Genomic DNA, 27,706 nt, shown 5'->3' with positions numbered 1-27,706 from the left:
ATTTTTACAAACACTTGTATTGAGCATTTTAACAAACCCAGATCAAATAATTAAAATGAGACCGCAAAGTGTTGAGGAAGTGAGGGAGCTGTTATTACTGTAAAATATCAAATAGTCAGTGCGGACTGCCTCTCTTCTCAATGCCACCAACTACAGGAATCTCCAGTCAATAAGTCTTTGCTTATGCAAGGTTTAAATTACAAGAGCATGGCCCTTCTTCTGCTCTTCCTGATAACATCAGCAATGTGGCGAGTAGAGTCAAATGCTCAAACACACTGGGGCTCAAAAGTAAATTAGTCGAGAAAACAAAGACAACATAAAAGGATAAGGAAAAGACAAATAGAAGACAAATTCTGCAAAGGAAATAAACAGCAACTTGGGCAAATTAAAGGGGGAAAACAGATGCAAACAGCAACAATGCAAAAGTGGCTGCAAGATCATTAGTTAGAATTTCAAATGGGAGAAACTTGAGATGACAGCAGCGCGCTTGTCAAATCAGATCATGGCCTAGCAGAGCGGAGAACCTCCCGGTGCTCGGAGCCAAAAGCAGGAGACAGCTCATCGCAAACCGTTTCCTGAGGACTCTGTGTATGTGTGTGTGTACACGTATTAGTGTATAAGTGTGTGTGTATATTTACTGCAGCGTGTAAGCTGTCTTCATCGCCTCTGATTACTGTGGCCCGCCTTTTTCCCGCCTGTCTGCCCTGAAATGTCACTCTCCCTCTAAATGAGAAGTGACAATTAAAACATTCTCTAAAGGCGCTCCAAATCAAGATGTAGCTGGAAAGGCTGGCGGAGTGCTGCTCACCACAGGGCCAGACCGAACTGTCTGATTTACCCCCCAGGCATGGCATCAGGGGTTAAAGTGATGATGGCCCTCATTAGGCACAGCACCAGTGGGTAAGACAGAGTAACACACCCTGTTAGGGCACTGGAGGGCAAGGAAGGAAACTAGAGAAGGCAGAACATGTGTCTTTAAGGGAAAGAGAGAGAATATTCAGGACTAGATGGACAGTGTTCTACACCAGACCATACTGCAGGCTAAAGAAAGACTGAGACAGAAAGTGAGAAAGACATTAAAGGCTTACAGTAGCTGTGTCTTTTGCCAAGTAGTGGGTCCCAAACCAAAAATGTGTTGCAGGTCTGACCTGATAGGGCAGCAGGGGAAAGCAATGCTAGATGCAAAAATTAACCATATAATAATGCATAATTAGGATAGCAACTTTAAAAGTGATGTAAAAACACTTCAGATATCTTTTGTTGATGTTGGACAGTCAACAAAGTCTGTGAGTCAAACAGCATGGTCTCATGAACATTATGTGACCGTGGCAACATTTTTGCTAAATGAAATATTGTGCCTCATTACACTTTTTGCTGCAGTTTCCCAGTGAAATGTATAAAAGTAAGTGAAATGGTGTTGTAATAAGACTAGGTTTTTAAGCTGAATATTATGGAGGTTTTAATGGGTAAAACGTGCCTCCTTAACCTAAAACTAACTAATAGTGATCTAAAATCAAATGAGAGGTATACACAAAACAAACATCCTTACCCTTTAACCAACACCTAAACCTAACCGATAGTGTCCATAAACAAAATGAGAAATGAAAAGCAGATGTTCTGAAGCAAACACTTAAATCTCATTTCGCTTCTATGACACTCTCATCTCACGTGTCAACTTGCGTGCTTGACTGGTTTGACTTGCAGTCTTCAAAATCCAATGTCCAACACTCTATTAGGTGAGTTACGACGGAAGCTAATCACATTGTGCGATTATCACAAGTGTGTAAATGTAGATGAGTCTGTAATATAAGCATTAAAATGTATTATTTTTAAAATAATGACTTTTAGTAAAAGTGTTTTGATATCATAACATAGCTGTGTGTGAGCAATAGTGCGAAAAATGTGTTTATAAAGTCATAATCATCCATTCAGAAAGTGAATAAATGCATAGTTGTTGTAGCACCTCTAGTGTTCATTCTTTTAACCAGGAAACTGCAACGAAACGTAACATTCGGCTCGTAAAAGTCAGTTCGCAAAAATATAGTTATAGTAAGTAACATCCATTCTTTCAGACTGAGTAACTCTATATATAAACACACTGATAAGTCACAACATTAAAACTACCTGCCTAATATTGTGTAGGTCCCCTTCATGTCGCTAAAACAGCGCCAACCCGCATCTCAGAATAGCATTGCTATTCTTCTCACCACAATTGTACAGAGCAGTTATCTGAGTTACTGTAGCCTTTCTGTCAGTTCAAACCAGTCTGGTCATTCTCTGTTGATCTCCCTCATCAACTAGGCATTTCTGTCCACAGAACTGTCGCTCACTGGATGTTTTTGGCACCATTCGGAGTACATTCTAGTGACTGTTGGGCATGAAAATCCCAGAATACTCAAACCAGCCCGTCTGGCACCAACAATCATGCCACGGTCGAAATCACGGTGATCAAATTTTGTTCCCCATTCTGATGGTTGTGTATATTCTTTTTTTTTTTTTTTTTCACATTTTAGAATAAAAGCAGTCATCAAATCTATGGAATAACAAGGCACTTAACTCCAGATTGCTCCAGGGGGATTGTCCCTGTAATAAGTGCACTGTAAGTTGCTTTGGATAAAAGCGTCTGCCAAATGCATAAAATGTAAAATGTAAATGTATAATGAAATAAATTAATATGAATTAAATTAATATTATATTTTTTTCTTCAAAACAAATTTCAATTATTTAAGCATATGCCTTCAGGTCAAAAGATTTTTAAGATCATGAGAAACATTTCAGTCAAGTTTTTCAAAAGTTTTGATCGACAGTGTGTGTGTGTGTATATATATATATATATATATATATATATATATATATATATATATATTATATATAGTATAATCTTAATAAAAACCATGAATCTGTATTTCTTTCAACAGATAACATTTTTAATTATTCTAACTACCATCTTTTTTTTTTTAACTCAAAATAAAGGGTTTACTGTATATCTTCTGTAAATGAATTGCACCATGATCCATTGGCAGTGTTTTGTGTGAAAAACAAACATATGTCAATAGTCTTGTTTATAATCAAAGGTAGGCGCTGTAAAGCTACTATACTCTACTGGGTCTTTTTTGACCCGAACAAAACTGAATTTTTGGTTTGGAATTTTCTCCTGAAACAGAAGGGTTAAATACAGGTTCACAGGTAAATCACCTTTCTGCTGTTGTTTATGTATTTATAATCACTGTTGGGTAATTATTCAAAAAAGTAATCCACTACAAATTACTTCTCTTAAATTTTAATCAGATTACTGACTTTACTGATTACTTCCAGGGAAAAGTGATCACATATTTACGTCATTTTTTTCCCCTCACTCAACAAATTAAAAATAAATGTCTATATTTCATACACATTTCTCCCTTACATTGACTCGATATGGGGCCCATCAGCTGTCACAGAACACCAATACACATGCTGTACATACATAATACATAATTTAGTTTAAAAATGTATTATACAATATTATTTTTGAAATATCTGTGACCCAAGTAATGTACTTAAAATTAACTACATTGAAAGTAAATGTAATCTGCTCATTTTTTTATCTTAATTTAAAATGTAATAAATTAAACTAGTTTGACTGAAAAGTAATTGTATTACAATACTAATTATTTTGTTATCAGATTACACCCAACACTGTTTATAATATAATTTCCTTCATTTTCCTGTTCAGCCTGTATTATATTAATACATTTGTATATTGTTGAGTCTATGCAGTTCATTGTGATATTGATACATTCAAATGCCTGATTCTAAGGAGATTTTTGTTTACGAATGATAAACAAAAATCTTTTTGGGTTGGTAGCAACTTGATGTCCAAAATAAAATCTGGGTCCTGACCTCTGAAAGAGCACAAAGATCCAGACCCCCACCCAACAGAGACTAAAGTTTAAGAAGCACAGCCAATGAGGGGCGGCCATGAGCAATCCATCTCTGATTTAACTCTTTAATTAGAACAGAGGTCAACGGTTTGATAGGTGTGAATAAAAGGGAGTTAAGTCAAGGTTTTATTGTTGTTGCACTGTGAAAGTGTAAGAAAAGTAACAAAATATAATTCCTATAGCGACCTTGGGGCATTGAGTGAGCAATATAGGCATTCAAATCCATAATATAGTGGCCACCAAAATTTATTATGACATTTTGGACACTAAAGTCACACTAAAAATGTCTGAATGTCATTGCATTCAAGAACAAAATATCAAACCAAGTAACATCTGCAAACAAATAATGCAAAACCTGTTTTTAGAATAAAATAACACATTTTCTTACATTTCTTTTAACCACCTGGTGTCAAGATGAGTTTCAGTGCATGTCTCAGTACATTTCCACTTAAACTTGTCATAATTATATACAAAATATTGTCTGTATCTTGTTAATATTTGAAACCTAACAAACGTTGTTCTGTTTTGATTATAAAATTGTACTTGTGCTATATTTCTTTCAAATAAATGCCACTTGGTATAATCTTTTGTTATATAATGCAAAGGCATGGATTCATTCTTAAGTGTAGCTTGAGTGTCAAATATATTTTGGGGCAACTGTATATGAAGAAAATAATCAACCTGACGTCCCATGCCCAAAAGGAGTATGCGCAACAACGAAACACAAGTTTCTGGATGCCGTCCACATTACATTGTTTAAGCCGAGATTTACAGGAGCATTTAGACGTCGAGTGCCCACTGGCTTGGCACTGTCAAGCACTTCCAGCTTCAATCTGATCTATTATGCTGATGACTTTGACTGCGTTCCAGAGCCTTCAGTGACTTCACACTCACACATCGAGCTGGCAGCCGACTCCATCACCTGCGCTGGTGAACACACCAACACTTTGTCACTCACTCACTCACACCTGATCCAAGTCCAAAATTCGTTTGTTCACACCATTTCTAGTTCACATTCTCTCCTCTAGTGTGCCAATTGAGAAATTATTTTGTCTCTGGAAATTAAAGGGATAGTTCACCAAAACATGACAGTTCTGGCCCAACAGCTTTTGTGATCCACAGAAGAAAGTCATATGTGTTTGGAACAGCATGAGGGTGAGTAAATGATGACAGAACTTTTTTTTTTTGGGACGAACTTTCCCTTTAAGTAAGAAAAGGTACACTTCTCTTCCTTTCAGGGATCTTACATGTGTGTATTTGTAAGAGAGGCATGAATGAATTAATGATGTCTAAAGTAAGTAGGGCATGTTATAATGATGAATGTGTGTGAAGTGTTTTCATAGGACAGTTGAGTGTGAGAGATTGGAGCTCAGCTTCAGCCCTGCAGCTTCTAAACTCTAAGAGACGCTCTCTAACAATCCCTCTCATATATCATTAGAATCCACAGTCCCAGCACTGTTCCCCCTCATCTCAGTGAGCTCTCTCTCTCTCTCTCTGTTCAGCACAGAAACACACCTAAAACATATAACGGATTTCCTACAAATTGCCTTAGGAAACTGAATGTTATTAACAAAAAGCAGAATAGTAAAGCAAAAGATAATTTAAAGGGATGGTTCTCCCCAAAAATTAAAATTTTGTTTAACCCCTAACCCAAACGTAAGCCCAATCCCTTACTCAAACCCTAAACCTAGCCATGATTTTCAAGGGATAGTTGACCCAAAAGTTCACCTCTCATATCATCTAAGATGTGAATGACTTTCTTTCTTCAGAAGAACACAAACAAAGATTTTTAGAAGAATATCTCTGCACTGTAGGTCCTTACAATGCAAGTGAATGGTGACCAGAACTTTGAAGAAGAGGTCTGCTCGGTATGGATTATTCAGACCCGCTACCACAAGATTCTGTACCTCTCCTGCAAAACTATGTCATATTTTGTCCCGCTCCCTCCCGCAACTTTCAAGTTTTGTCCCATTCCCACCGGCAAAAGCCCGCAGGTGAAGGCCGACCTGGTGTCATAGGCTATTTTTTCCAATTCCCAGCGGTAAAAAAAAAAAAAATGGAAAAAGAGAGAGAGAGAGAGAGAGAGAGAGAGAAAGAGCGAGTGTGTGTGAGAGAGAGAGAGAGAGAGAGAGAGAGAGAGAGAGAGAGACACACACACACATTTTGCAAACACATGGCCAAATATCTGATTTACCTGTGGTTGGTTTCAAAGTTTTGCATGTACCTTTCTTTAATAAAGCAGTAACAACAGTACTTAGGAATCTGCCTTCATACTCAGACATTTTGCCTCAGAGTGGTACTTTCCACCGCATGGAGCACGAGGAAGAATTTGTATGAATTAGCCACCAACCCTGTGCCTGTAAATCTTTTTCTTTTTTTTTTTTGCTCTTGCGCAATAGATGAACAACACAAATAAAATTCAGTACTTTAAAACATCAATTAAATTTGAGTAACTTTATTTTTAGATATTACAATTTTGCGGGACTACAGCAAGTAATTTTATTCCCCCAGTCCCCGTGCACACATCAGTGTCTTTCGCCCACACCCGCACTCTGTTGCGCCGCGTCCCACAGAAGTGCAGGTCTCCACTTTAAAGGACCAAAAAAGCATGTAAAGACAGCAGAAATGTAATCTATACAACTCGAGTGGTTAAATCAACATCTTCAGAAGCGATCCAATCACTTTTGCCCCAGTAGGTGATCATATGCCCAAAGAATGCAAATAGCCAAAAACGAAGAATAATGTGAAAGTTAAAGTGGAGATTAAACTAGTAAAAAAGGACTTGGATCTGTTTCTCATCCACACTTATCATATCGCTTCTGAAAATATGGATTTAGCCACAAGAGTTTTATGGATTACTTTTATGCTGCTTTTATCTGCTTTTTCAACCTACAGATTTCTGACCACCATTCACTTTGTATGGATCCGCAGAGCTGAAATATTCTTCTAAAAATTTTTGTTTGTGTTCTGCAGAATAACGAAAGTCATACACATCTGGCATGAAGGTGAATAAATGATGATAAAATTTCAATTATTGGGTGAACTATTCCATTAACAGGAAAATCACAAGAAAGAAAAAATAGAGGGGTTTTGAATGAGCATTCTTACAATTTAAGTTTAACCAAACTTGTTCACGGATATTTCCTTTCTTAAAATAAATTCTTAGATAGAAGGACAATATGGCTAACATTTGATGCCTGTATTGTATCGATTTGAATATATGCAAATGCATTACATGGCTTCATAAGAACCAGGGCCGTAGCTAATAGGGTGAAAGGTGGTAATGAAGGTGCCCATGGCTCTTGGGGGGGGCACAACAAATTTTAAACTGTATTTTATAATATGAAAGTGGCCCAGACCAATATACAGTCAGGAGGCCCAGAATTCCTTTCTATGGCCCTGCTTGGAACACTTTACTTTTATGGTACTTTATTGTCTTTTTGGAACTCGACAGCACCCATTCCCATTCACTTTCATAGAACGGAAAAGGGCACCCAAGCATGTTACTAAAAAGAAAGTCTAAGATGAAGAGTTTATGAAACATTATAAATGGAAGATGATCAAGATGAGAACAAGGTCCCTTGAAGGTCACCAACAGACCTCACAATCTTTTCTCTCCAGCACAGCAGGACAAAATATCCAAAGGCAAATCTGCAAACTCAACAACAGGAACAACAAAAGCAAAACATCCCCCGTTCACGACAGCCATGGAGACAAATCCAGTTATTTGTGTCTCATGTTGCAAATTTGTTCTAAAGGATGGAATAGGAAAATAAATAAGTGCCTGCAAATGGAAACAAAGGGATGCAATTTCTAATTAACATGAAAGAGAGACGAAGAGACGTATTTGTAAAACCATCTTTCATCCTTCTCTGCTCCTCATAACCGGCACATTTGTTTGTGCCCAAATGTTGTCTTTTAGAGGGAAGTGTGATTCTGTTTCGCCACCAAATTAAATGTCAACAGATTTAACATCGGCCCCAATCTCGCTTTTCTTTTTTTCTGGAGCATTTTGTCGATTTTATTGTTCATTAAGCTTTTTTTTTTTTCATTGCTTGTGCTCAAGCAGCTTTATTTGTCACATCTTAGCGTTGAAGATCACAAAAGCCTGGGACAATAATTGGGTTTAGTGTAATTACGAACCGGGCATAATAAGAGACTTGAAGGAAAATGTATGGCCCTATCCGCTCACTCGCTCTCTCTCTGGATAACCATTAATCCCACATTAGCCCTGTGCTGTCACTCAGAAAAAAAACAGCTTTACGAAAGATGGTATGATCAGATGACCTGACCAGAATGTCGGTAAGTTCAGCATACTGCCTGCACTGGCCCATAAACATCAGAGATAAAGAGACAGGGGGAAATGGAGGCAGACAATGACCAAGTCAAACACAAAGTCAGTAAGTAGTGATGCAAATAGCACATTCTATGCTGATCTGACCCTATAACATATCAAAGACATAGGGAGAATTCAGTTCACACTGCCTGCTACATCACTGCAGTTTAGACGCCACACCAGACTTTAAACGACAGTGATAATGAGAGACAAAGAGGTATCCATCCGAGCTAAAAGTCAATAGCGATGCAAATAACAGCTTCTGTATTGACTTTTGACCAGAGAACTATAAAGTGAAGGGGGTTGGCATCACAAAAGCCTAGACCAACTGGCTTGCTGTAGTTACAGCATTAAAAAGTTAAGAGTTTAAGAAACACATTTTTTTTTTTCAGTTACTATTTGAAACAACCAAGTAATATGCTCAATTTAGGGTTTTTATACACTTCATGCTGTGTGTCAATTAGAGTGTGAAAATTCTGGTACCACATCTGAATATCCGTGAGGTCCTTCAGCAGTCTGGACGCAAGAGGAAGGCTGCAAATAAGACAGAATTAATACACTGATCAGCCACAAAATTAAAACAACTGGCAGGTGAATATTAGGCAGCAAGTGAACAGTCAGTTCTTGAATTTCATGTGTTGGAAGCAGGAAAAATGGGCAAGCGTAAAGATCTGAGCGTCTTTGCAAGGGCCAAATTGTGATGGCTATACGACTAGGTCAGAGCCAAAACAGCAGGTCTTGTTGGGTTTTCCCCAGTATGTAGTGGTTAGTACCTACCAAAAGTGGTCCATGGAAGGACAAACAGTGAACCGGCAACAGCATCATGGGCGCTCAAGGGTCATTGATGCACGTGGGGAGCGAAGGATAGCCCATCTCCACCGAACCCATAGAAGAGCTACTGTAGAACAAATTGCTGAAAAATGTAATCCTGGCCATGGTAGAAAAATGTCAGAAAAAACAGAGCATCACAGCTTGCTGTGTATGGGGCTACGTAGCCTTAGACTGGTCAGAGTGCCCATGCTGACCCCTGTCCACCACCGAAAGCGCCTAATTAATATTAATGAGCACAACACCCTGCCAGGCAATCTACTTTCGACATGACGTGAGCAAAGAGAGAAGCCATCTTTGACTATAGTATGTTAATGTTGTTAAACAGATTTAAACATTTTATATTTTTGGTAACATTTAGTGAGTTTTAAATCTCTGAACTATTTTCAGTCAAACACTGAATGACCAATAATGTCTCATGTAAAACCACCAGCCAAAAAACTGAAGGGGACAGACATTCGGCATTTATTTCAAAGAGTCATGTGTGTGATATATTCTAATGTCAGGTAGTATACATCTTCTAAACAATGATACTGATCTTAGATTTTTGTATGTTTTTTTGCTTGGCTATTATACAAAATTTAGAAGAATGGTAATGGTGATGTTTGTGGTATCTATATTTTAGAAAAAAGTTAAGTTGTTCAAGTTAGATCACATTTGACACAGGCAGGGAGGGGGAGAGAGAGAGAGAGAGAGAGAGAGAGAGAGAGAGAGAGAGAGAGAATTGGCAGCAAAAAATATCAGCTTCTGCTGTAACTTACATTTTTGCCAGAGAACGTATGTTTCTGTGAAGCAAACTAAACGAAGATCATAAGAGACAGTATATTTTTTACAAATTACACATAACCTAAACATCAAGCTAACTGCAAGCCAAGCTAATATTCCATGGCAGTTAAAACTGTAGATCACAGCTTGGGACTGCCTAAGGCAGTAGTATTTTTCAAAAATTAAGAGGAGCTGGAGATAATATATCCAGCAGAAGTTAAATCAAACAAAGAAGAAGATGAAAGAGATGATCCTGAGTCCAATGTAACCTGCTCGTCTTCACTGATCATCCATCAGCCTGGCACAGCATTCTCATAACTGCCATGAACTGCAGCAGAAAAGGTAGCATCATTAAAGGTAGACAAATCACGCTGGGAGGCGAAAAAGAGATAAAGCTGACTATAAACTTATATCACAATGGTACAGTCATGGTCCAGGGGTCAGAACCCAGCATTGATGAATTGCATTATAAATTCATGAACTTTAAAATGGAGGTTCAGAAGTTAAAGAAAGATCCTTAGGTGAAGAGCAGAGTCCTGCTCCACAATAGTCACAAACAGAGCACTCAACTCAAGCACCCCTGTAACACACAGACACCTTGTCTTTCCTGCATCTACAAAGTTCAAGGCCTTGAGAGACAACATCGCTGAGCTGGAGCAGGACTACTTCCTGTTTTAAGTGGAAACTACCAACAACCTCTGCCAGCTCCAAAACAGACCAGACAACTCAGCACACAACAACTTCAACAGATCTGCATTTATATAACCCAATAACCCAAATTATTCAATTTGCTCTTAAAATAAGGACATTTTCCTGAGAATTGGAAAGAAAATCAAATCACTCCAATATTCATACAATGTGACAAATTTAGCCCAATCAACTCAAGGTTCATTGGATTCATGCCAAAACAGAGAACACTGATCACATCTACACACTGAACACACTTATACACAGACATGTCCACCAAATAAAACAAGGTAAAATATTAAGCTGCTTTATTGATTTAAAAAAAAACAAAAAGCATTTGATTAAGGCATGATGGATTGATCCGAAAACTGATCCAGAGTGGATTAGGGGAGAAGGTTTCTGATTTAATAAAGGACATGTACAAAGACAACAAATGCTACATTAAAATAAACAACAGACAAACTGATTATTTCAGCCAGAATATGAAGTTCAACAAGGCTGCAGCCTATGCCCAACATTATTTAATATTTATATCAATGAATTAGCCACAATACTTCAAAACTCATGTAGCTCTGGACTCACACTAGAGGGCAGAGAAATTAAATGCGTTCTGTATGTAAACGACCTGCTGCATCTATCACCTACTGAAGAGCATCTCAATTCTAGAAAATGACTGCAGTAATTGGGCATTGCCAATCAACATGGACAAGTCAAAAGTGTTAATTTTCAAAACTGAATGTATCAATTCAATTCAGGAAGGCAAAGCTAAGACAAATCAAAACAGAACCCTAGAAGAATACAAAATTAAGACAGAATATAAACTGGCACCATATCTGAACAAAATGAAAGACTACGTCACAGGAAGCTCCTTAAAAAGGATTGTGTGAGTGAGCACAGTTTGGCGGTAGAGACGGGTAGGCACAATCAGAACTGGAGACCCAGAGAGAACATACTGTGTTCACACTGCACTCAAGGAGTCATAGAGGATGAACCCCTCTTTCTCATTGAGTGCAATAAATATGAGAGCATTACAAACACACACACTTTACACTCATAGATCAGAGACATCCTGAATTCAACAGAATGAGTTATATAGAGAAACTCGCATGTGTTCTTGGAGAGAATGCTGAATGTATAGATTTAGCTTCTTGTCATAATGAGGGAGAGAGGGTGACCCCTAACTAAATACTGAATGTGTTGGTTTAATTTACTGTTACTCATTGTTCTCTGTAGATAATTTTCTTTAAATGTTTTAATAATTTTTTTATGATTACTATTACAGAATGCTTTGGCAACACTGTACATTGCATGCAGTCATGCCAATAAAGCTAATTTGCATTTGATGATGGATTGATAGAAGAGAGAGACAGACATACAGACACACAGATCTTTAAAATAATAAGCTTTAAAACTGAATTATCAGACAGGAAATTAACTACTCTACTTGTATTACATGCCTGAACATAATGGGCACTACATAGATTAAACCAGATTATATATATATTAAATCAGATTATATATATATATATATATATATATATATATATATATATATATATATATATATATATATATAACACACACACACACACACACACACTACGTTAGATAAATGCGTTATTGATGTTTCAATATGATTTCACTGTGCAATCCAGAGTACAATCACAACAATTTGCAGTTTGGTTTGGGATGAGGGTAACAGACAACAAACAGCATTTGGTCTTCAGTAAAATGTTTGAAATAGTGTTAGCTTGGCTTAGCATTAAAAAGTATTATGCGACCAAAATGTAGCACCCTAAATGAAGTAAAGGGAAAAAAAGCGGGTAAGTTTGTTTACCTTTGTAGACGTTTGGCAGTTTAATACACAGATGCAAACGTAGTTTATCTTTGGCGCCATCTTGTGTTAAAGATGCCATTGCAATCCTCAAAGCGTTGTTGATATTATAAGTGATCACAGAACGGCAATATTAACACGCTTTCATACAAGCTTACGTTTACACAACATAAATACTCAACTACTGCATCAAGACGGCGTATGGACTGTTTTTTCTTTTATTTGCTTGTTGCTTGTTAGGGTGTTTATTGTTGTATTGCGTACTCAAGCTTACGAGTACTCGTGCACATGCGCGGTTACGTTGCTATGGTGACAGGACGCCAGAGAGCTCGTGAACATGGTGAGTGAAGTTTCGCTAATGTTTCGAAGGACAAAAAAACAAATACTAATGCTAGTGAAATAACTTACATAACTGCACGTTTCTTAAATATAATAGCCAATATTTATATGGTTCCATTTTTAGTGGAATATTTATACAAGTATAAATGTCGAAAATGCATCAGTGTCGAGCAAAAATGTCACAATAGTTGGATATGCTGGAGCTATATGGGGGTACTTGACGCATAACATGTCTTTTGACAGATTTTTTTTTTTTAGATCAGCATCAAGGTTAAAATATTATATATAATATAGTATAATATATATTGTTAAAATTACAAAAATTAAATGTAGTCTCCCAATTAATATGAGGTCATAAAAGCTCCAAAGATAACAATTATAATTTCTGAAATGTTGTCTTTAATAGCTTTAGATTGAGTACAGCGACACACCACAGAATGTCAACCACCATGTTCAGTGTTTATCTGATTTATTATTTACCTTTGAGCTTGTTTCTTTCATCGTTTCTCTTTCATATCTATTTTTAATAGCCACCTAAGGAAAGAAAGGTATGATAATGCATAGAGGTTTGAAATTTACAGCTTTAAATGTATTATTATTATTATTCATTAAAAAAAAAGAATTTATTCATCTTTCATATAATAAATCATCTGCATTTTTAATCCAGTCTGCAAAAAATAAAGGCGGGGGCAAAGCTGAGAGGGAGAAAGTGCAGAGAGAGGCAGATGAACAAAGACTGAAAGACGAAGGTACCTGCACAAGAAAATTCTGTTATTATTCACTTATTTCATTTATTAGATTATTTTATCCAAACTTACAAATGAGTTACACTACAACTAATGAGATTTGGCATAGTGTCAATCATAATTTCCAACTACTCCATCAGATGTAAAGCTTTAAAGGTTCACCCAAAAATGTAACTGTGATATTTACTCACCCTCATGCTGTTCCAAACTTGTCTGACTGTATTTCTTCTGTGGAACATAGGTAGAGATAAAAGGAGATGACTGCCTTGTTCACCTTTCACTTTGCATCTTTTTCCATACAATACAATTGAATAGTGACTGTGGTTGTCATTCTGCCTAACAACTCTTTTGTGTTCCTACAGAAAATCCTCAGAGACTCATTCAAGTGTATTTCATTGATTAAACAACCCATTGTTTAATTGGCAATAAGTCTGCAAACAGTATTTTTTATCCTGTGCAGAGGAGGCACGCCTAATTGCTGAGCGTGAGGAGAATGAAAGGCTGGAGAGAGAGCAAAAAGAGCAAGAAAAACAACATCGACTTGAGTTAAAGGTCTGCGAAATGTTAGCTTTTGAATTAGTTCGGTTGTATTTGATTTTTAAAGGAATAGTTCACCAAAAAAGGAATATGATGTAGTCATTTACCCACCCTCTTATTGTTTCAAACCTATAAGACTTCCTTTCGTAGAACACAAAACGAGGTGTTAGGCAGAATGTTAGCCTCAGTCACCATTTACTTTTATTGCATTTTTTTGTTTTACACAATGCAAGTCAATAGTTAGTCACCTAACATTCTGCCTAACACCTCCTTTTGTGTTCCACAGAAGAAAGAAACATGAGGGTGTTTCTGAGTGAACCATCCCTTTAAGCATATGAGTAGCAGTAGTGCAAATTGAGCTGCTTGTACTGATGATTGTGTGTGGCATGTTCGAATGTGATGATTTATTGATGCCCGTCAATGTCTGTGTCACAGGACAGAGAGCGCAGGGAGGATGAGCTGAATGAACTGCGGCTTATTTTAGATGAGAATCAAACAGCGGTCGTCAAGTGGGAATCTGAGTGTAGGGAGAAAGCTAAGGTACAAGACTCACATAGCAGTCTGAAACCAGACTGAAATCAGTGTTGTGAGACAAATTGTGAGATTATTATTTGTTGTATTAATATTGAGGACCTGAAAGACTGGATTTTAAATTAATCTGTGATCTTGACAGTGGAATCGTTATATGCGTTGTGACGGCAGTCCAGACCCATCTGTGCAGCAAGATATCAATGCCTTCATCACTTTGTGGAGAGAGGACTCAGAAACCCAGATTCAGCAGATCTTGGAGAGCTGTGCTTTGGCTCTTCAGGTGAGACCAGCACTCTGGATATGTGATCAATATCCAGTTGATTAGTGAGAGGATCCTTTGTGAAAATTATAAGGGGTATTCTCTTTGAATGTGATGAGATACTTATTGACAACAGTTTTTGATTTCTTCTGAACAGCTGACAGATGAACTGGACTTTCTTATGAATGATGGTCCAGAGCCTTGTGTTGCTATGCAGTATCGAGAAACATTGCTGTCACTACAGAGTCTCATTCACTGGAAACTCAACCTAGCCACTGAGGAACTTCTAAAGGTGAGAGTTTTGCTGTCTCAGAGACCCAGAGACCCTTCCTGTCCAGCCAGGGTCCAAAATGTACATGCTTTAAAGTGGTCATGACATAGTCTGTTTTTATAATTGTGTTATCTTCTCTGAGGTCCAATGATAATTGTTTTTTGCACCAAAATGGAATAATTTATTAATAAATGATAATTTTACACCCTGTCTCTGGCCCTCTGTCTGAAACACTCGGTTTTGGCCTAAGCACCTCCTTTAAACTTCAGCGTAAATGCTTAATGTTATGAATGGCTAACATTGTGCAGCCCCTCGAATACAGCCATATTTGAATCTCAATCAGAAGCTCCACAACATTATAAAACAAAATATCTGGGTTTACACATAATGCACATCCAACACATTGCAATAGATTAAACTATTCACTCAAGCACAGCAGCACCACAAACTTTCAAACAGTCATGACAAATGAAATATTCACGAATGATTCGGTTTACTTATGGTTTGCGATCAATTCCAATAGTGTTTTTAACTGCCCCATTCTTCAATAAGTTCCTTTGCTAAGCTTGAATTGTATCATTACTGGTTTCACAAGCAATCCACGCTGATATAAGCCAAAAACATGCACATACATAGGGTCAAAGCCTGGTGAAACAAGATGAGCACACAAACAGTATCATCCTGCACTGAGGCGCACATAGCCAGAAACACATACAAATGGTCAAAGACATCCATCTAGTGTACGTTTACATACATCAACAATTAAAAATAGTGCAGATGGGCACAAGGAGGAGTCCAAGATGCATTTGTGCTCAAAACAGCAAGAACATCTCAACTGAATGAAACAGAATGAGGTCTCCTTTTCAGAGTTGTACCTTGCCACCGCATCTTTTAAAAGTGCCACGACATATGACAACGGTCAAAGACATCTGTCTAGTGCATGTTAGTATACAAAAATTATTCAAAAAAGTCCTGATGGGTTTCCTTTTGGTGTTTAAGAACAGATAGAAGGCCATTAGGCCCGTTTACCCTGCTCTTTCTCTCGGATTACGAACGAAGCACCAGTGGGTGGGGCCAAGGGTGCGATGATGTACATTAGGCGTTAATGGGCTCCCTAGTGATGTAGGGAAATTGTAAAATGAGGCATTTTTGCATCTTGGTTTCAATAAATGCTTTTATTGCATTGGGGATTAAGTTTTGAGTTATGAAATTCACAGTTTTTATAGTAAAATGACCTCTTAAATGTCAAAATATCAAGGATATAACCCCTTTAAATCGAATATCAAAATTTTATATCTGACCCTGTAAGTGGCATTCACGATTTACATCAAAAGACATACAAACTGCCTACAAACTAAAACATATTCTAACCATTAGCTGGTGAAGCAAAAAGTACATTTTGGATCCTGTATGCAGCTCAACTCTAATTTAACACAGATCGGATGTAATCTCTGTGGTTTTTGCTTTCCATCCAGCACGCAAATTCTCATTCTGACATTGAGACTGGCAACATGCAGACTGAAGTCAAAGATGAAAATGTCACTCTTTGTCTGTGGGCAAACCTCAACAAAAACCCCAGGTTGGTCAAATTGCATGTCTTAATTTATTACTTTATTGATGAAGCACTGATAGGAATAATCTCTGTTGGTTTATTCTTACACTGTCAAGAGTTCAGTTACGCTTTGGTGTTGGATTGCATAACCTCCCGGTTTTCCAATGTAAGATAATAAGATAAATATTCGACTTTCATGTGCACTGCAGGTTCAAAGGTTTCTGGTTCCAGGATTTGGGATTGGGCTTTGAGCTGCCCAAACCACTGGCTGTATGTGACATTGCTGTTCGGATCCTCCACACACGTTATGACCACCTGTCCCACCACAGTGAGCGAGCACAGATCCAGAGAAAGAGATCCATGTTGGGAGGTGCTGTCACTCCCCCATCTGAGAGCCCTGCAGCAGTGCAGGATGGGAATATGGAGGGAGAGGATGATGAAACAGAAATCCCAAAGCAGGTGGAAGAGGAGACTCGTTCGGTCAGATCAGAGGGCAGGAAGGTGATGACTATAGGTTTGATCGTGCATTTGAATGTTTTCTAGTGTGTTCTTAAGTTTATTATATATCAATATGTGTGTGCGTGTCTGTGGGTCAGAGCGCAGTAAGTGTGATCTCACTTGAGGAAAAGAAGAGTTCTTCTATCAAGCAATTAGAGGAAGGAGACAGTCAGATGGAGACCACCATGGAGAGAGTCAGCTCAGACGTAGAAGCTGGTTGGGTTATTCCTTTCCTTCATCTTCCTCCTCTTATTCCTATTAGGTCAAGGTTGAGCAGTTTACCACATAGACCCCATTTACACCTGGTATTAAAGGAATATTCAGAGTTGAATACAAGTTAAGCTCAATCAACAGCATTTGTGGCATAATATTGATTACCACAAAAATAATTTAAACTTGTCCCTCCTTTTCTTTAAAAAATATGGGTTACAGTGAGGCATTTACAATGGAAGTGAATACTCACTGTTTCAAAAGTATTGACACAAGACATGTTAACATGATTTGTGTAACAAAATCGCTTGCTAACCTTTTCTGTGTAAAGTTAGAGCCAATTTTACAACTTCGTTGCCATAAAGATGTTACACCATAAAACCTAAAACGACTGTAAAAACCACAATTTAAACAACTTTACAGCTTAAATAATACACAAGGTTTAACAGTAGAATTAATGTAAGTGTTTTTATAAAATTATAAGCTTCAGATTTCAGCCTTTAAACCCTCCAAAACTTATCACTATTCACTTCCATTGTAAGTGCCTCTCTGTAAAGAAATGTAAGGGCGAGTCAAAATAAATTTTTGTGGTAATCAATACTATGCTAAAAATGCTGTTGATCGGGGGCCTGGTAGCTCAGCGAGTAAAGATGCTGACTACCACCCCTGGAGTTCACGAGTTTGAATCCCCAGCATGCTGAGTGACTCCAGCCAGGTCTCCTAAGCAACCAAATTGGCCCAGTTCCTAGGGAAGGTAGAGTCACATGGGGTAACCTCGTGGTCGCCATAATGTGGTTCACTCTCGGTGGGGCACATGGTGAGTTGTGCATGGATGCGTGAAGCCTCCACACACGCTATGTCTCCGCGGTAACGCACTCAACAAGCCATGTGATAAGATGCGCAGATTGATGGTCTCAGACGTGGAGGCAACTGAGATTCATCCTCCACCACCCGGATTGAGACACTACGCCACCACGAGGACTTAGAGTGCATTGAGAATTGGCCATTCCAAATTGGGGAAAAAAAAGCATAATCATAATACTGTTGATCAAGCTTGACTTGTATTGAACCCAGAATATTCCTTAAGATGTGTCTCAGGCGACCCAATCAAAAGTGGTCAGGCGAGACACATTGCCATTTACAGCTGGTATTCACATGTGTCTCAAATGTTCACATGCTTCTTGTGTTTAGATTGCAAGGGGAGGGTATTTGATGTCATGATGATATACATCAGTCACTACGTCAGTGTATTACTGCGTGATGATGAATATGGATACAGAATGATCTCAAAAAGAACATTTTTACAAAATACAATTAATAAATGCACAGCACAATACACATTCACAAAATCTGATTCATAAATCCAAAATAAAATTAATAAATATACAAGCGAGGGCACAAAAAATTTCACACGTGACGATTTGCAACTGCAGATTCAACGAACCATAAATAAATATCTAAAATCTATCAACATTCACAAATGTTTTAATGCAAATTCTTTTTGTGCCCTTGTCTATTTATGAATTGTATTTTAAATGTATTAATCAGATTTTGTGAATCTGAATTGTGCTTTTTGAGATCATTCTGGCTCCATAGACAAAAAAAGTTTTAGACAAATAAAGTTAACAAAAAAAAAATGGTGCATCGTTTCTCCTTAATATCCTTGCATCTCAATTTAATCTAAGCACAAACATGACATTTTGAGCAGAATATTTTATTTTAGAATTTTATAATATGTTATTTTAGTGGAGTATCTGTATTAACACAAATTTAGATGATTTTCTGATTAGACGGTTATTTCCTTTTAAAAGCAAACATAACTGACTTCTTAATGGAGTGGTTGTTTGAAGTAGGCAGTGCTTGGCTGTTGTCCGGGACGTATCAGGACATATTAGCATTTTACACTTCAAGTGTGATCACATGCATTTTTGACTACCTACCTGTATTTTGCACTGGCCACTGATCAGTTCACCTAAAACACATCTTAATACCAGGAAAAATTTGGTAATAAAATATCAGTATGCAGTGCAGTATCATTTCCTTTGTAGGAGACGGAATGTTTTAATTAGTTATGATCATTAGGGAACATTTGTAGAATGCCCAATATACACATTAAAATGGATAGTTACAGCTCTAAAATCCAGTTGGTTGAGCCAATTTTGAAGCTGTTTAAAAATAGCCGGTCAACACATTAAATTGTAAATCAATGCACCAAGTCTACTGTATATCTACAATATCACCTACATTTAGTCTAATGTACAATATTACTTAGTGGAAAAATGTGTTATTATTATTATTATTATTGAGGAATTTAATTGTGAATTATTGGTCTCTTTTTCCATGTTGCTGTATGTGATATTATAGTCCAATAAGAATTGTGCCTTGGCTTGACTTGAAACACTGTTTTATTATATTCTGTAGAATATAATATTTGATTATTTGATTCTCTAGATCAAAATGGCTCCACCTCATCACTGTCTAAACCGGTCATTGACAATGCTGATGTGCATATAGTGGACCTGCAACAGTACACACCCCTGGGTGGAGTCTTTTACTTTGATGTGTTCCATCTACCACCACAGTCTCGCATAGTGAAGGGCTGGGAAATGACACAGGCATGTCTTTAGTCATAATTACGAAGAGGCCTAAAGGCATAAATGAGAAAAGCATGCATTAATCTTAATCTGTTTTTGTGTTTCTAGTTATTAGAAACAGGTCTCCAGGTATTCCACTATCCTACAGAGCAGTCTTGTGTTCAGAGCTCTACCTCAATAAGGCATGATGAAAACGGTGCTGTTGCATCCTTGCCTGTAGGGGTCTCTGTAGCTCTGCCTGACTCAGTATTGTTCCTAGAGGATCCTCAAGTGGCACGCTGGGATACGATTGGTGACCAATTCACACAATTAATGTGCTACATTGCTCTAATAACAATAATAAAGTTTGGTTTGCTATATAGTCTTTTAAAGTAATAGAAATATCATACTTTCTCTATTATAAATTAACTGCTATAAATCATCCCACCTACTAAATTCTTGTTATAATTATACCCCATACCTTAAAGTGATTTAAAATGTCCAGCTATCTTGACTCTGTGGTGAGCCTTTCACGTCCTGTTTAAAGCACTGCTAAAATCAATGTCTGGTCACTGGTTTCTGCAGGTCAGCAATGGAGGACAGACTGCATGTCTGAGACAACTTATGACGCAGAGGCCCGCAGACTCTCCTTTCAGATGAAAGCATTTTATGCCTTCACTTTACTGCAGGAGTCCTACGCTAATATGCCTTTTCAGTCATGGGAGCTGAGGCCTCTGGGCCAAGACTTTGCTTTGTTCACCATCACTGGAGCTCTTACTGAAGTCAGAATCACCATCAAGGCAAGAGAGGCCCTCTCTGATGATAAAAGATACATTTAAATGTACCCAAGACCAATATCATCCCTTAAATCTTGACCTTCTGTGTTAGGTCATTTTCATCACATATAAAGTTCACCGCAAAATAGGGGACTGTAAAATGTGTAGAAAAAAGAAAGTATTGAAACATCTAGCTGTTTCTCTCATAGGGTAAGCTGTGTATGCTCCACATGGAGGCAGCAAAGGAACTGGATCAACTACATGGGAAATGGATGAGCCCCCAAATGCTGCAGAAGGCTATGATAAGAGCTGGGATCAATGTATTTGTGAATGAATATTCAGACAAATATGTCAGCATCAACCCAAAGGTGATAGTGGGTTAAGTGAGTTTATAACAATCAGGGCCACATTTTGAGCAATTACGCAACTGAAAAAGGTAGAGGACCCTCACTGATGCATGGTCAAATAGAATGGTTACTCTTTATTTTAGTGTCCTTGTTACAGTGTAATTACCAAGTATTTACTAAATAACAACATGTACTTACTGTAGGTTTAGTTGCATGTAATTATGCACAATTGACTATTACTACTTATTCAATACATGTAATATGTATAATATAAAACCCTAAAATAAAGTGTTACTAATAGAATTTATATTTTTAAAACATAATTGATGATGACATTACTTTTAGCATATATATCATTTTTTCCTCCATCTCTAGGACCCATTAATAGAGCACACAGTGTATGAACAAATGGCCCTCATGTCCTCAGCTGTGGCTTTTTCCTGGAGCCGCTGGAACTCACAGTGTGGCCAAGAACACCTCATACTTCAGGCATGTTCCCTTAATGCACCAAATTGAATTAAAACATTGGACATGTTCTTTCTTTGTACTTCTGACCTTTAACCCTCCTCCCTTGCAGGCATGTGAACAGCTTGAGATGGGGCCTGTGGCTGAGGAGGCATGGTCTCTGTACCTACTGGGTGCGCAGAGGAATCAGCTTCTGGAGGTGAAAGAGCATGATGACAGCTTCTCCCCGGAGTTGGCCGAGGGCACGGAGTTCCACTCCACATTTGTGCACTTGCTCAGGCAGGACATGAGCAGCGAGGGCCAAGCCAGAGTGCACCAGTCTCACAGTCTCTACACAGACACCATACAGAGGCTCCTGTGTGCCACACGTGTGCTCACTTACTCCTGAGCTGAGACACTACACACACCCAGAGACACACATACAGTATCACACATATGAATGCATCATACATCTAAAACATCTCTGGATACCTGTTCTAATATGGTGATAGTCAAACACCATCTATGCTGAGTAACTCAAAGAAATTATAAAAATATGACAAGTCATTAAATAAAGTGTTTTTAAATAAGTGAGATCTGTTATCCCTGAATTAAGACCCTGTATACTGACCCATATGATCAGCAAGTGGAGCAACTTGATAAATCTTGGATGATTGTTTATTGCAGACTTCAGCATTAAAATGTATAACAAATGCAATCAATATGAATTGACTTTAAAAAATTAAAAAACAAAAAACAAACATTTAGAACAATTATTAGTGTCATCATGCAAATGTTTATAAGTTCTAAATGGGTGAATCGGTCAAGATGATGCCTGGGTAATATTTCACCCCAGAAATGAAAAGAAATTAGAAATGACATTTTGCTTAAAGAAAAAAACCCTATTGTTGTACCATTAAGACTTTTTGCATTGGGATATTATTTTCCTGTTCCAAATACAAAACAAAATTTGCTGACAAAAACAAATACAATTGCGAAAAGAAAAAAAGAAACTGTATGTAGGTGATCATCCAAAATTGGGGGTTGGGCAAAAATGCACCTTGACATTACATTGTCATTACTATAAAATGGGAAAAAAGATTTTGTCCTGTTTTAAAATATTTGTTTATTTATTACGGTACTGAAAGCTCAATGAAAAACATCATGGACAATAATGAAAACCCCCCAAAAATAAAATAAATGTCATGATACATTAACTTTCTTGAAAATTCTTGTTACTTTAAATGTCACAATAATGGCATGATGCAAAAAATCTTAATGCTTGTGAAAAATATACTTCATTTAGAGCTGAAATATAACAGGCATATTTTTGAGAGATTCACCCAAATTAGATTTATAGTCTGATTTGGAGGACATAAGAGATTGATTCCATTTTATTTCACCACCTTTGACATGCAATCAAAAAGTCAGGCATGTGTTTATGCAGACTAACTGAAGCCTCAGGATTAATTGGATTTGTTTTTCTTCAGTAAATACTGAGATCAATTAAATCAGTTTCTTTTATTGTGCAAAGTTTCTCTCCCCCTCTTTGGAACATTAAAAAAAAAAAAGTGTATGCATTTATAATAAACACCAAACCAACAGCTCCAAGAGGATTAAAAACCATGTGTGTGTAACAATATCAAAAAAGAACAACATATCTACAGCAGTAAAACTGTAAAATAATAAATTAACTTAACAAAACATTTTTTTTAAAAAGGGCATCTCAATATTCTTTCAAACTACCCATAAAAATATATTGATCAATTTCAAGGAAAAGTCTTTAAAAAGGCAGCCTTTTTGGGCAACCATTGGGTGATGTACACAACCTCTATGGGGCAGTCTGCACATTTCACCCAAATGCAAATTTATAGTGTGATTGGCCAGCATTGTCATACAACAAAATATATATTATATACATGGCCAACACTTTCTGTACAAAGCATCTCTACGAAGCTCCAAGCAGACTGCTGTTTTAAGCTCACCCTTGAGAAGCTCAAATTTCTCTTTCCCATCAGAAAGAAATGCTCAAAAAGTGTTCTAATGGAAGTATAGGCAGCGTGTCTTTATGTAAGTGCGAATAGGTCAAACTCTCATTCACCGGAAGCTGACCGGCTGCTGCACTCGCTAATTCCGGTGTCACACAGGAGGTTGGGCGTTGTGCCTCAGCCCTGTGTAGGGCCACAGAAGCTGCTGGATGGTCATCCAGGAGTCCCCGGTACCCACAGGTGCTGCGTCTACTGCTGGCTGTAACATCAAGTTGGCCAACAGGGCCAGGAGAGCAGCTAGCACTACGAACAAGGCCACCCAAATCCAAACACCCCTGGTGCCTCTGGACACTACAGGCCTTGTCTCCGTCAGACTGGGAACAGTGTGATCAGTTGGGCTGGGGCTGGGAGGGAAAATTAAATAAATGTATATAGTGGCAAGTACAACAGCATACCTACAGCAACAGGAAGAAATATGTTTTATATACTAAACCAGGAAGAACAGAGTTATACATGTTATTGTAATCATGCAGAACTCTCAGCTGCAGATGGAGGAAAAAAAACATGTTATATATCCTTAGGCCAAAAACATGCTGTGTAAGCAAGCAAACACATATGCATAGTCCACGCATTGCAAGTGCAAGTTCCTGTAGTACTTACATTTGATTAAATCCTGAATATTATTTTATGCTCAATCAACAGCATTCGTGGCATAATATGTAATAGGGCCATTCCATAAATGTTTTTTATATACAAAAAATTAAACCCTTTTCTCCCAATTTGGAATCCCCAATTCCCACTACTTAGTAGGTCCTCGTGGTGGCGCGGTTACCTTAATCCGGGTGGCAGAGGAGAAGTCTCTGTTGCCTCTGCTTCGGAGACAGTCAATCCATGCATCTTATTATGTGGCTCACTGTGCATGACACCACGGAGACTCCGCATGTGGAGGCTCATGCTACTCTCCACGTTCCACGCACAACTTACCACACGCACAATTGAGAGCGAGAACAACTAATCATGACCACGAGGAGATTACCCCGTGTGACTCAACCCAACCTAGCAACCGGGCCAATTTGGTTGCTTAGGAGACCTGGCTGGAGACACTCAGCATGCCCTGGATTCGAACTCAAGACTCCTGTGGTGGTAGTCAGAGTCAATACTCACTGGGCTACCCAGGCCCCCGTTCCGTAAATGTTCAAATACTCAACATTTCACATGTATAGCCACAAGACAAACAATAAGGTAGAAAGCATGTTTTTTTTTTTTTTTACAAATTCATTGCCATGACGGTGTTATGTTAACAAACCCTAAAATGACTGTAAAAACAATGATTTAAACAACTTGACAGCTCAAATAATACATCCGTTTTAACAGAAGAATAATGCAAGTGCTTTTATAAAATTTTAAAGGTTCACATTTCTGCCTTTAAACCCTCCAAAATTTAGCCTAATTTGCTTCCATTGAAAGAGCCACACTGTAACCTCGATCACCCCCCGGAGTGGTAATAATTTTTGTGGTAATCAACATTATGCCACAAATGCTGTCGATTGAGCTTAAATTATAAGAAGGCATAGGATTTGTCCAGGTTCAGTATGTTACTTTGGCATTAAAAATATTCTTCAAATGTCTGTCATTAAACGGGTCACGTAATTATTCAGGTAGCAACTATAAACTTGTCAACAGTCTAACTAGCTTTAACTTGCTCAGCAATATTCTCTCTTAACTGTTGCTTCTCCATGACAGTAACTGAGCACATTTACATGCACACCAATACACTGCTTACTCCCAAAAATCAGCTTATTGAAAAAAATCTAACAAAGCAAGAACACTGTGTTTACATGACATTTAAATCATCAAACCATGAAGAGGCATGCACTCAACATGTGTGCACATTGGATAAGCCGGTGAGAACATTTACATGGCATCGCCGTAATTTGTAAAAATCTAAGCCGACAATGCAGGCAGGCATGTAATAAACCATGTTCCTTTATCGGCATAAAGGCCATAAATGAATAACCTAATTGACACAGGAAAGATTTTTGCCCATTACACCAATTTCACCTGCCATGTAAACAACCTTATCTGGTGTTCTTACAGACTCATCCAATATGTGCACGTGTTGAACACATACCTCTTTATGGTTTGATGTCAAAAGTAGAGAATATCGTGATTATTTCAAATATCATGTAAACACTGTTTTCTTGCCTCGTCATATTTTTTAAACAGATTTTAGAGCGTAATCAGCATAATGGTGCATGTAAACAGGCTCATTGACATGAAAGAGAAAACTGACCGTAGACAGTTTACACTAAAGCACGCTACAGCACCCCTTGTGGCAACGATGAGAATGCAACATCCTTGTATTGCGTTGTACTATGCTTCCAAATGTAATAATGCATAAATTCGAGACTACATAGTTTGAAGCATTCACATACTTGCATGGTGCATGTTTTTGGCATTAGAATGTAAATGTGAAAATATGCAAAGCTGGTCTCCAGTCAACAAAGCAAAATACATTAGGTGCCGGATTCACGAAAATGTTAAGAAAAAATTAAGAAAGTTCTTAGGAATGTTCTTATCCTAAGTGCAATTCTTGAAAATTTCTTCATAAGAATAAAAAGACTTTGACACTTTCTGATCAGCCTGCTCGTAGGCTTGCCTTGTCTAATAGCCTACAGCAAATTCAATACATCAACACTGGTAAATAAATAAATAAATCTATAAATCTTAATGCTTAATGATGTGGATAGGAGGTGAAAAAGATCTTAATTGTTCACCACATTAAGAAGCTTCAAAACAAGATTTATTGTTTGAATTTGGTGATAATAATTTACATGGTTTACAAGCTGAAAATAAAAATATAATTAAACGAATGTCAAAAATGATTTTAGGTCTAAAATAATATTTCTACGTAAACAGCTCACAGTGACTTCAGACTCAATATGAAAAACCCAGTAAATTAAACATCTTACCTTTTAGAATTTAAGACAACTGTGAGGTTATCCTAACTTTAAGAAGTTATTTACGATATATTGAATCATTTTTATTTTTTTTATTTGAATGCTTACAATCTTAAGAGTTTTTCGGGAATCTTAAGTTTATTTATTTTTTAAGTTACAAATTAAGAAAAAATTGTAGATAAGAAGAAATTTCTTCTTAAGGTTTGTGAATCCGGCCCCAGATTTGTAACATTTTCAGCACAGACAGTTATAAAATGATATTCATGTCTGCATGTACAGTAGAGATGGCCGAGGCAAGAGTACATTGTTTCACAGCAGAAAGCAATGTTTGACAAAGTATGTTAGAGCTCATATCAAAGACATGGAATATTTCTCAGAACAGGAAACACTGTGGATGAGCATGATAAACATTCTGAAAGTTAGTGAATATGTTCTTACAATTCTACAGATTCCTGTTTAAGAAAATACCACAGAGAATTTCAGCACACTGTGGGATCAGGACACTTTGCCAAACCTGACTATTTCCAGTTGGAATCTACAACTGTTTTTAACCAATTTGTGGGGGGAAGGTGGGGAGAATATCTGCAAGGGACAGTTCCCCCAAAAATGAAAATTGGGTCATAATTTTCTCACAATCATCAATGATTTTCTTCCCTGGAACAAAAATGGAGATGTTAGGCAGAAGGAAAGCATCAGTTACCATTTGCTTTTAATGCAACTTTTTTTCCATGCATTGTAACTGAATGAAGACAGAGGTTGTCAGTCCCTAAAATTCAGCCTAACATCTCCTTTTGTGTTGTACTGAGCTAATAAAGCTGAGAAAAAAAGTTTTCATGTTTGGGGGAACAATGCCTTCAAGAACTTTGTCTTGGGCAAACTGCATCTATGAAACCACAGCTGGGCTGCTTATATTATTTACTGCAAACCAAAGCTAAAGACATGCAGAGTTCATTTTGTGAATGTGAAGCTGAAGAATTATATAGGCGCCCCATTTCCAATCATGAGGTTAGATTTCCTTAGCTGTAGGAGCGAAAGGCAGCAACAAAATGAACAAAATCCTCAATGTTTAGTAGTTAAAGCCTGAACTTTGAAGCAGAATAATTAATACTGAGACAGGGAGGCGGCAGGCACACTAACATCTTGGCTGGCATTATGAAGGAGGTGATTTTGATGCCTAGGTCAGTTAGGCTACTCCTTCGGTCCTCTGGTTCCTCTTTCCGCTCCTCTGAGTGTGAGTCTCTGTCACAGCCATACCTGTGCAAAGTTCACAATGCTGAAACCCAGCACTGATCATGCACCATC

The 27,706-nt window shown here is 37.6% G+C and overlaps 2 protein-coding genes across 2 annotated transcripts in view; one reads left to right on the top strand and one right to left on the bottom strand.

Moving 5' to 3' along the window:
* The first annotated feature begins 12,697 nt into the window (after positions 1 to 12,697).
* On the top strand, positions 12,698 to 21,867 carry LOC127637469 (dynein axonemal intermediate chain 7-like). Its single transcript, XM_052118558.1, has 16 exons — positions 12,698 to 12,713; positions 13,243 to 13,260; positions 13,380 to 13,461; positions 13,919 to 14,010; positions 14,431 to 14,535; positions 14,669 to 14,806; positions 14,943 to 15,077; positions 16,532 to 16,635; positions 16,818 to 17,109; positions 17,205 to 17,322; positions 19,768 to 19,931; positions 20,019 to 20,202; positions 20,475 to 20,689; positions 20,875 to 21,033; positions 21,388 to 21,501; positions 21,590 to 21,867. The coding sequence occupies exons 1-16, from the start codon at positions 12,711 to 12,713 to the stop codon at positions 21,863 to 21,865; spliced, it is 2,199 nt and encodes a 732-aa protein (XP_051974518.1). The 5' UTR covers positions 12,698 to 12,710; the 3' UTR covers positions 21,866 to 21,867.
* A 1,722-nt stretch (positions 21,868 to 23,589) lies between these two features.
* The window catches only part of LOC127637468 (inositol 1,4,5-triphosphate receptor associated 2-like), a 42,267-nt gene continuing 38,150 nt past the window's right edge, over positions 23,590 to 27,706 (bottom strand). The window contains exons 36-37 of the mRNA XM_052118557.1: positions 27,542 to 27,658; positions 23,590 to 23,848 (exon numbers count right to left, since the gene is read on the bottom strand). Of these exons, the coding sequence (XP_051974517.1) occupies positions 23,596 to 23,848; positions 27,542 to 27,658 (370 nt within the window). The 3' untranslated portion in view covers positions 23,590 to 23,595. The remainder of the gene's footprint in view (positions 23,849 to 27,541; positions 27,659 to 27,706) is intronic.

Source organism: Xyrauchen texanus, chromosome 45, assembly GCF_025860055.1.
Source record: "Xyrauchen texanus isolate HMW12.3.18 chromosome 45, RBS_HiC_50CHRs, whole genome shotgun sequence".
Classification (NCBI taxonomy): Eukaryota; Metazoa; Chordata; class Actinopteri; order Cypriniformes; family Catostomidae; genus Xyrauchen; species Xyrauchen texanus.
Note: the sequence above shows the minus strand (reverse complement) of the source record. Positions and strands in the feature narration are given on the sequence as shown.